At 41.2% G+C, this 10778-nt stretch overlaps 1 protein-coding gene across 6 annotated transcripts in view; it reads left to right on the top strand.

Moving 5' to 3' along the window:
• The window catches only part of fhod3a (formin homology 2 domain containing 3a), a 66724-nt gene that overhangs the window by 3957 nt on the left and 51989 nt on the right, over window positions 1–10778 (top strand). For all 6 annotated transcript variants that reach the window (XM_005728878.2, XM_005728879.2, XM_005728877.2 and 3 more), the window contains exons 2-3: window positions 3094–3203; window positions 9699–9766. In XM_005728878.2, coding sequence (XP_005728935.1) covers window positions 3094–3203; window positions 9699–9766 — 178 coding nt within the window. The remainder of the gene's footprint in view (window positions 1–3093; window positions 3204–9698; window positions 9767–10778) is intronic.

The following is a 10778-nucleotide window of genomic DNA, read 5'->3' as shown; positions in this document are numbered from 1 at the left end:
CCCCCCACTCCCTCTACTCTCCCCTATTTTCTCCTGCTTTGCTCTTCAGGGAGAATTTGATTAAAACGAGCGCGAAGTATATACAAGCCAATAAGTGTTGCTCTAGCAAGTCCCCAGAGACTTGACTTGTGAAGAGCCTGCGGTTCCTCTTTGGAGCCACCGCTGCTCTCGGCCTCATGCAGCGTGATGTGTTGTGTTATTACTACGTGTTTTAGAAAAAAGAGACATCACAAGCTTACTCCTCGCTGCTGAAGCAGTGTTAGTGTGCTTGTGTGGAGGTAAAGGAGGGCAGCGTGGGTCAGACAACGTGCCTGGGATGTTGCTGAAAAGACAATAAATGCTGATAATGGCAGCAGATTAGACACAAGAAATGTTTTGTTGTTTTGTTTTAGTCCCTCCATGAAAAACCAGGCCACTGGGACAAAGGGTGATTAACCCCACCCTCACCTGCTCACTGTCTCCACCCCCTCTGTTTCGGTTTGAGATTTACCAAATCTCACGTGCATGAAAAGTGTGAAGGACAGTAGCATCGCGCTTGACTTTAACAGCTGGGGAAACTATTTATGGAGCGCAGAGATTACCTTTAAAGTGTTTGCATTTCCTTTTCAGCTGGTTAACATTTTGAGCCACGGTGGCAGCCTCACAGGTTTTGAGGGATCACAGTGTGGTCTGGTGTGTTTGCTTCAAAGACAATGTATCCCTGTGAGGTTTCTGATCCCCTGACTTTTTCCACTGTGAGGACGACATCTGTGCTTTTCAGTGAAATGTCTTAACAGCCTCAGGATGGATGGAAATAACATAGGGCATGCAAACATGACGCCCATTTTTGGATGATATTCTGATTTTTCACCATCTTTCCTGTGCGATATTGCAAATGTTGGTATCGATCCAAAACCAAGTGAATAAATAAATACCAACATTGATACTTTAAACCTATACAGGGAGTATATTTAGGGGAGCACAATAAATCACTGATTTTTTACTGTTCATAATAATTATTCACTCGAAAAAAAACATACCTTTCAGCTAGTTATGTGTTTTTTGATTTTTTTCATACCTGGAATCTAAATGTACCTGTCTAAAAGTTTATTTATATTTTTTTTCATTTCCAAAAAAATTACCTTTACATTTTTTTAACACAGTTCAGTGGGCTAGAATAGAAGGATAGAAGCAAAGTATCGACCCAATACCAACACCAGCGTTGGTATTAAAAATTTCCACACAGTGGTTAAACTCTGTCATAGTAATGCATTGTTTGCTAAGTAGCACGTTACCATGCCAACCTATTGTTAGCATGGTGCCTGTGCTAGAGTTAACTTTTTTTTAAACTTTGAAAAAACAGTATGTGCTTCTGTCATGGACAGTATAAAACAGGGACATAGCCACCATGATATCAGTCCCTGGTTTTGGATTTTGTTAGCATTAGCACTGTTTTCCACCACTGGATGAAAGGGTGGATGAGAGGGTAGAGTGGGCAAACTGTTTCTTTGTACATCGCACAACAAGCCTTAATATAAGTTACGTATTCTGTTTGAAAATCCTCCAAGAGGGACCAACAGCCTGCACGCAGTGAAGAACTCCAACCCAGTGCCTTGGAGTGCTGGATGAGGCCAGGCAGGCTCTGGCACACTTGTCAATCAATGTGGCCACGCCCCTAACTCAAATATCCAGATAGATGAGAAAAAAACCCCCAAAAAATGCAGAATTGTCATGAAGGGGGAAACTATCCGTAGAATACTATTATAAATATTTTATCACATGAGTGTACTTGCTTTGGGAGGCAGCCTTGAATGGCCATTAGAGGAACTGCAGCGTTTGGCACTTCCACACTGATGTCATCCTTCAGCCTTAGAAGGTTTGACACAGATGATTCATTGTGTCCTTATCAACTGTTATGTTTCTGGGATTACCTAAATAATGCTAACCTGCTGCTTCTTAGGTTCCCCTTTCCAATACTTCAGCTCAGGCAGTGCTGCCTGCCCCCATAGACACACCCACTCTTGAGCTCCAGTGTTCATGCTGCCTCAGAGGAGAGTAAATATAGCAAGGTTATATTTATGCTGTGAGTCCATGCGACAGTCCGTCTCTCTGTTTAGGATTGAAAGGGAGGAATGGACAGAAAGCAGCAGCAGGTCTTGTGATCGGTGGTCAGAAATTGTCGTCACACAGCCTGAATGGATTGTCCGGGTGGGTGGGTGTGGATTTGGCAGCACACCAGAGGCCAATCTAAGTGAAACCCACTGATGCCACCGAGCTGCTACATACCAATGCGTGACTCTGATCTCATTCACTTATTCGTACTTCAGCAGCTTCAGGAAGCAGTTGCAAAAACAGAGCCGATTGTTGCGAGCTAATGACGTAAGTTGCTTTTTAAGAGTTGTCTCTGGGACGGATGCTCCCACCTGCTATCGACCCGTGACCATACTCATAAACATTGGTGCCAGTGGCGGGTTGATATATTACTGTGCACCTGGTCGCAAACTCAGCTGGGTTTCTTCTTACACAGCACAGGGGGTCAGTTCTGACAAAGGCCCCTCTGCAGTGTTACCTTAGATCATGCAAATGCATGAAGGCGAGGTGGATGAGAAGTGAAAAAACTCAGAAAGTCATCAATCGCCAGCGCGAAAACTTGGACATGTGCAAGGCTGTGCTCGCTCAACGAACATATAGAGCCGAGCTGAGAGTTATATTTTTCACAGCTAGTATTTAATGCAATAAAATGTGCCGTTCCGTCGCTGTGTTCCACTCTGGTTTTGGTTTCATGTTCTGCGGCCTTTATTACGAGTTAACTCCCTTAACAGCTTTTTAATGCAGAAAGCAGAGGCACCCTGCAAATGCTTCTCAACCCTTCACAGACCACTGTGTGCACTTGTGTTCAAACCCCTGCCCCATAAACTGGCTTTATTTTACAGGCTCAAAGTGTTGTTCTTTCTTGTTTTATTTTTTTAAAGGGGGTGTGAATCATGGATATACATAGTAAAGGGACGCTAGACAAAGGAAGCCCAATGGGTCATCCCTGTGTGCAGAGTGACACGTTTGTTGTATTTCCTTTATTACTTTAACTTTGTATATTTTGTTTCTGCCATCCCGTAGCTTGATGACTGTGCACTTCAGCTGTCCCACAATGGAACCTATCTGGATCTGGAGTCCTCGCTGGCTGAGCAAAGGGACGAGCTGGAGGGCTTTCAGCAGGACGACACAGGGTGAGAGTGACTCATGTACCCTTTATACCAAACAGTCTCTCTCTCTTCACCACTCGAAAATATCTAAAGCAGCGAGACCCCGCGCCCTCTCCCCCCTCATACACGTACACATATTTTCTGAGTTTCTTCATTCTTATAAAATGGGGAGAATCACAAGCTGTTGGATATGGATTTCTTGGAAGCGCAAGTTCATGGAAAGTATGAAGCACTCTGGAAAGCAGGACACGTGTGCCCTCCCTTCCACAGCAACAGCTATTCTCCCATTGTATGATTAATATTCTCGTCGTCTTTGTGACAGTATTTCACAGTTTACAGCTTGAATGTAGAGACGACGGTGTGATGACTTTGTAAAAGGGTTTTGAAACCTCTATCAAACCTCCTGGCTGTATTGACATCTCAGTAAATCAGGATTAGGATTACACCCAGAAAATTGAATATTTAATATGTTAATCACCTTAGATTATGTGCTTTGGCTATTGTTCAAAACTCATAAACTCTTATGTGGCTCATTAGTGTTGACAAGCATATGATTTCCATTATAGTGAATGTTACTTCAGTCCCTGGTGAACCTGATTTTCTTTTTATTCCTTAAACTGTGTTAGCGTGTCACTTAGGCTACAGCAAACCTACCCTGGATCTGTTGTAAATCCCATAACATGTAATTTTCCTGGCACTCTAGCATCTCTCCGCCTATTCCTCTGAATGGTATTGTTTTAGGTCATGTAAGTGTGCTAATTTTTATATTGCAAATGGAAACAGTTTTCTTCTCTGATAGGTGGCCAATGTCTGCAATTAAAAACTGTGAGAAAACCTCAGGGCCTGAGGCTAGCATATTAGCACCAGCAACTAAGGTTCAACGTCGGATACATTTGTATAGGATTCAAGTTACAACCAAAACCTGAATTTGAGTCCAACATTATTATGCAATCCTGTCTTTGTGGCTTCCAGCTACACACGCTGTTCAACTTCTCATTAATCAGCCCATTTAGACAAGTAGAGATGGTCAACGTGACCTGCTGAAATGAAAACTGAGCTTTAGAATGGGGATGAAGAAGATTTAAGTGACTTTGAGTAGAACGGCCAAACTGCTTTGAGTTGATATGAAGGCAAAAGTAACTCAAAAAAACGTAAACGGTGACTATATTTTGTTAATATCAATTAATAGAGCTAGTTAAATTGGAAAATCCTGAAATTAGGTAATAGAACAAATTAAAGTTAGGAATGCTGTCAATGCTATACCATTATTGTAGCATGATTACTCCACGTTCGCTGGCTCACTGGTAACCGTTGGGGGCTTTCAAGTGTCTGTTGTGGTCAGATTTCCCTACTCTCTCACTAACAGAAGTGATTATGTGGGAGTTATTACGTCAATCTGTTGCCAGATAAGCTCTAAATTGGTTTAAGAAAGGGCTAGCAAAGAAAACAAAGTATTTCAAGAACTGATACGTTTGTCCTAGCTCTTCCTCCTGGTTATTTTGTTAGGACAAAGTCATTTGTGGCACCCAAGAAGGTGCAGAACCAGACCAAACAGGACCACCACGAATAAATTTCCCGTTATGCCAGAGTTGGGGATTGATCAGGACACTTTAGCACACAGGATATGTGGTCAAAAGCTCCCCAGACCACCTCGGGAAGTGGTTTGAACAATTGCAATGTGTCTTGGTGGTCTCGTCTTTATACTTGCCTTTAGCGCTGTTCATTTGTGATCTGATTGCCCAAGACTCATCCAAAAAAACGAGTATAAACAGTTGCTTAGCTGATCAGTCCTTGTAACTTTAGCTAATTAGCTGTAACACAAACGGGCAAACATAGGCTCAAAGCCGTTTATACACAAAGAGCTCTGACCGCCACACGGAGAAGGCAGCTGTTAAGCAGCAGCACATGTGTGTGACAATGTACGTTTGTGTAGGTATGTCAGTCTGTTTAGGACTGGGGGCGGCTGCCTGATAAGTGATGGCAGACCCCAGAGCCTTGTTAGTCTCTGTGTTTATTATAAGTGGTTGTTTCCATGTGCATATCTATCTATTTGTTTTCAAATGTGTGTATCTTTCTTGTGCGCTCGGTAAGCCATATGACAGATGACAGATAGGCGAAGAAAGGCTCGTTTGTGTTGAGGAACTGGTTGGATTGGACAGTTCTGTCAGTCATTCTATCAAACTGTGGCTTTAACTGAGGTCATAATGAGCTGACAGTAAGAATCATGAATCATGCGTTTTTGGTTTGGGTTTGACCTCGTCTTGGCAAAATGTCACAAAGGGTGAGGATGAATTCTTTCTAAATTCATTCTGCACAATGAAAGCTGTCTATATAGTGTTATAAAAGACTAAATTAATCCCAACCAATGTCAGAACGTACCTTTAACATGTGCTTTAATAGGCTCGGTGATGCGTTAACGTATTTTTCTGTCATACTAAGTATATACTGTTACATTGCTGAATGAGTTTCAAATAATGAGGTCAGTACATGCAAATGATATCTGTGAGCAAAAAGGTCAATCTTCAGACAGCTGTATGATGTCAATGAGGGTTGATACCCCTAATATGGTCATCTTAGGCAAGAAGCCCTGCCCACTTCTTGTTCAAACCTTCTGTTTGTGAGGGGCAGCCAATCAGAATAAACTTGGCTAAGTTGCATTTGATCCGACGTTGAACATTACTTGCATTAAGGCCCAGCATGGGATAAAAAAGTGCAAATATGAATCACAGAAAACTCCTGCAGTAGAATTCAAGAGCTGCAAGCATAATGATAACACAATGGTTCCCTTTAACAGCATCTGGGAAATAAAAACTTTAAGCAGTGGATATCAGGATTGACTAGATGGATCCATTTAAAATAGTTATCAGCCACAACCTCTATAATCCCACAATAACAGTTTTCATTTATAAATAACCATAAAGTCTGCTGGTCACACATATACAATATCTTTTATAGAATAATGAGAAAAGGGTTTTTTTCCTGTAGTTTTTACTAAATAACTGATCCAGAAAACGGAAACTTCTCTATCACTAAAAATATCTGCAGGTTTCTAAAGAGCACATTGGTGTTAGCTGAATTTATGCTTCCACACATCAAAGACAGTGTTGTGATTGCAGCTATGGCAGGACAGTGCTCACCACAGCGTACAGTAAACAAAGCCCTCGGGTGACAATAATTGCTCTGCTTCCACTGGAAGTCACTGTAGATGGCTGTAGCTTGTGATGCAAAGGAATCTCCCTTTGAACCCTTTACGCCTGACTTCAACATATCATACTTATGTCAATCACAGGCATCCACTGTGTATAAAAGAAGGATGTACAGTTAGGCCCATAACTTTTGCTTCTGTTCTAACTGTAGCTTCCATGAGTCTGAAAAGTGAAGGCAATATAGAAGTGCCTTAAATCTACATTCTTCTAACATCCAACAGGGGGCGAGTTCCCTGGTTGCAAAGATAGGCGGTATAAAAAGTGGACATGGTTGCCATGACATCAAATGTTGGTCTGTGAAGTCTCAAGATGAATGTTTTAGATGTTGTCATCTTGCTGTTTTGAAACATTAGCTCATTGGCTAACATCTCATTAATCACAAATCATTAGCCAATGACTGCACCCTGGATGATATTTCTGAAACGTATTATGGCCGAGATTTACATAAAAGACATAAATGAGTGACTGAGCCCATGAACTCATTGGGAAATAAGAAAGTCCCACCATGAGTATTGCCCACTGGTGGCCATGAAAAAGAAGGCAGGTTCAACACACTTTGCGTTGCTTTGCGTTTTCCAGATCCTGAAGCTGTTTATGTCCAATTTGTGTATTGTGTGTGGTTGCAAAAAGACCTCAGACGTTACAAAAGTAGCTTATTCACTTATTTACCTGTGTGTACAAGACGCAGCTGGTTGTGGTGTCTGAAGGTGACTGTGGTCAAGAAGCTTGAAGTTTCTGCTTTTGCTGCCTGTGTGTAGCAGCAGCCCCAAAGTGGCCCACGGTACTGTGATGTCCCTAATACTTATCCAAAGGTGTTTTATTTCAATCGAAATCTGTAAAAAAAAAAAAAGTAAAAAACTAAAATTGGAACTGTATCTATTGTTTCAACTGCATAAAATGAAAATAATATGCTAACTAGGTATAAAGCTAACTAGGTATAAAATTAAGGACCGATTGTTTATGAAGCATTAGTTTCTCTTTGGTGATTTGGTCTTTGTTTGGTAAAATCTAGTTATAAAAGTGTTGCCAGTTAGATTTTTCAATGTAAAAAGGGTGGATGTAATAAGCTAAAGCTACAGGCTACACCTTTTCAGTCAATATTTTGCAGTCACTCCATTTCTTTCAACTCCATGATGATTTTTTATTGCCACATTTTTTCCCCAGAAGACCATTAATGACCCAAAAAAGGAGCCTCATTTATTCTGGACTATCTCAATGCCCCAATGAAACTGGAAGTCCAGAAAGTGGAAGCTTCTGACAGAGAACCTCTGGAAACTGCCTTCACCATCTCGACCGTCTTGTTTATGGCAACTTGATGTTAAAGCTCAATCAACAAAATTAATGATGGGAATACTTTAGAGTGGGCCTACTTTGTGACTGACAAGTCAGTATATAGTTAAACTGTGTGCCCACACCACTATGTGTTTCATGCTAGCCTAACTTTCCTCCCACAGTTCAGTTGCTTTGACTGCCATTCTTACACAACAGACTACCAGAAAAGAAAGAAAAATGAATTTGTGTTTGTTCGCATCTCAAAGATTGTGTTAACATTTTGCTCTATTTCCTAGCAAATCTGATAACATTGTAATAGAAGGATTAGAGGCCAGGTGCTCTCTTGTTTGACTGTTTTTTCCTAAGAGCATGTTATGCATAATTCCAGCGGTAAATGCTATCAGAGTCATGCTTTCCCTGCGTGGGCTGGATGGTATCAGTTTGTTAGTGATTGAAGTCGCTGATTAGTTCCTAGTAGTGATGGGTCGTTCGCGAACGAAATGGCTCTTAGAGCCGACTCTTTGACGTGAACGACGCGAGCCGGCTCCTTATCGCGAGCCGTCACGTGGGTTGTATTTTTTTTTTCTTCTCTCACCCTCTCTCTCGCACTTTTTCCCCCGCTTCACTCTGCACGCCAGCCTTGTGCTTTACGCTGGGCAGAGGGGGGAGGGGCAGTAGTTACACTCAGTAGCACAGGATCAGAGCCAGAGGGAGAGAGAGAGAAAGAGAGCCAGGGACAACAACGTCACATTAGAAAGGTATAGTAATCATCCACAGCTATTTTCGGTTGCAGGTGATAAAGGATTCAGAAAGTTTATTCATGCAGGTCCATATGACAGAGAATGTGCATGTTCTTTTTGTTTTCATATTATAATTTATATTTAATTGTGTTGTGTCTTGCAGTGTTTTGTGTTGTTTTCACTTTAAATTTGTAAAAGGAAAAAGCTGAAAATTTAAATAGTTAAAAGTTGAAATGTGGATAGTTGATTTTTGTATTATATTTTTTATTTATTGCATTTTATGTGGAGTGAATAAATAAAAGTATATTTACGGTGGCCCCTAGAGACAAAGCACATACAAACTTCAAATCAAGTACGAACTCTGAAGCATGTACAAATTCCAAAACACGTACAAACTCCAAAACACGTAAAAACTCCAAAACACGTACAAAACACAACAGAAGTGCTCCAGGATGCTGGGCGCAGTGTTGAGCTTTTGTTACCTAGTGGCTACACAAGCCAGCAAGTACCAACGACCGGATTTGGTGTGTGGTAGTAACAGGTAAATGAACTTTTTTTTTTTTTTAATTATTTGAATATATATGAGTGCCTGTGTATAAATACACAAACAATGCACACATGCTTTCAATTGTGTAATTTAAGTGATCTAGTAGCTCTGCTTTGGAAGTTCAGTTCATGCTAGAAATGTGTTTTGGAGTTTGTACGTGTTTTGTCTCTAGGGGCCACTGCATATATTTATATATAAACATATATAAATAAAACCACTTTTTTTTACGTTAGTAATTCCTTTTGTGCATAATTTTATATTATTGTTAATAATAAATTAATTAAAGCAACAAAACAACCCAAAGAGCCGGTTCGGAGCCGAAAGAGCCGGCTCTTTTTAGTGAGCCGAACCGAAAGAGCCGGATCTCTAAAAAGAGCCGGAAATCCCATCACTAGTTCCTAGCGATTAGGACGTAAGGGTATAACAGATAGCGTAACATAATATTGTACTTTATCTTGACATTTGTGTGCCTTCCCACTGAAAATAGGGTTTCCATGAGTGTTTGCTCATGGGAACGATGCCACGCGGAGGTGCGCACTTGTGAAAATGCCTGTTATGTCTGCTGCCATTCTGCTGTCTGAAAAGAATCAGATGTGTATCAATATGGGGGTATAAATGTAATGCACGCCCACGTTTGTGTGCATCAGTCTCATCATGTCAGCTGTTTTTGGCTATGATAGAAGAGACAAAACTTAGACAATTTAGTTTTGACTCAAATTTAATTCTCTTGTTTCCTCCCTCCAATGTCTCTCAGGTCCAGAGGGAAGAAGCACAGCGTTATTTTACGGACCCAGCTGACAGTCCGCGTCCACGCCTGCATTGGTGAGTACTGTGCCACATGTTTGTAACACATTTCTCCCTGGAAACACACATGCACATGCCGTCAGATGCACCAGTGAGCCTAAGAGCACATTGTAACCCCCCTTTAAATGGCCGTCCCAGGGTTTTCCAAGTGGTACACTTCAAACCCGAAACCGCCCACTTGGAAGCTGGATTGACTGGTGTGTGTGAAACTTCTCTAAATTTAACGTGGCAATTTCATGTTTTTGCCACATCTTTTGACACACTGAGAAAAAAACCATTGCCGTGTGTGAGCCTTTTTGCAGAGAAGCTTCTGGTTTCTGGTGAAGCCGTCACAGTGTGATGCTCCTGACTCATCTTTGCTATACGGGGAGAAAAACAACAGGGAGAGAGGTGTGACTTTCACTTTATGTGAGAGGGTGGAAAAAAGATAACAGCAGTAAAGTTCAAGTATTTAGTGATAAGTCTGAAGAGAAAGTTCTAATAATAATAATAATGGATTGGATTTATATAGCGCTTTTCAAGGCACCCAAAGCGCTTTACAATTCCACTATTCATTTACTCTTGCATTCACACACTGGTGGAGGCAGCTACAGTTGTAGCCACAGCCGTTTATGAGATTAAACGCAAAGGAGGGGCATGAGAGGAGAGTAAGCACAGGGACAACTCTGTGGCAGAGGCAGCTAAGATGAGCCTACAAACCTGGATCTTCTGTGTTGCTGACAAGGACCGTGCACATCATTTATGTTAGATCTTGAGAGCTAACTTGTTTAATGCTACCAGGTCATTATTTGAATCTCTTGAGAACTATTGAATGGATTTCAGCTTAATTTTTTATGAACATGAATTCCGCTGACGATCACTTGTGATTAGGGTCTCAAACAGAAGAAAACAGCTTTTTTGACAGTGCTAAATTTCTGCTTAGTCATCCATCTGTAGACATTGATAGATCTGGGTTAGGGCTGAACGATATATCGCATTTGCGATAATATCGCGACATGATCAAGTGCAATTTTCTAACCGCAAAGGCTGC

Source organism: Pundamilia nyererei, unplaced genomic scaffold, assembly GCF_000239375.1.
Source record: "Pundamilia nyererei isolate P.nyererei 1_Seehausen unplaced genomic scaffold, PunNye1.0 scaffold00030, whole genome shotgun sequence".
Classification (NCBI taxonomy): Eukaryota; Metazoa; Chordata; class Actinopteri; order Cichliformes; family Cichlidae; genus Pundamilia; species Pundamilia nyererei.
Note: the sequence above shows the minus strand (reverse complement) of the source record. Positions and strands in the feature narration are given on the sequence as shown.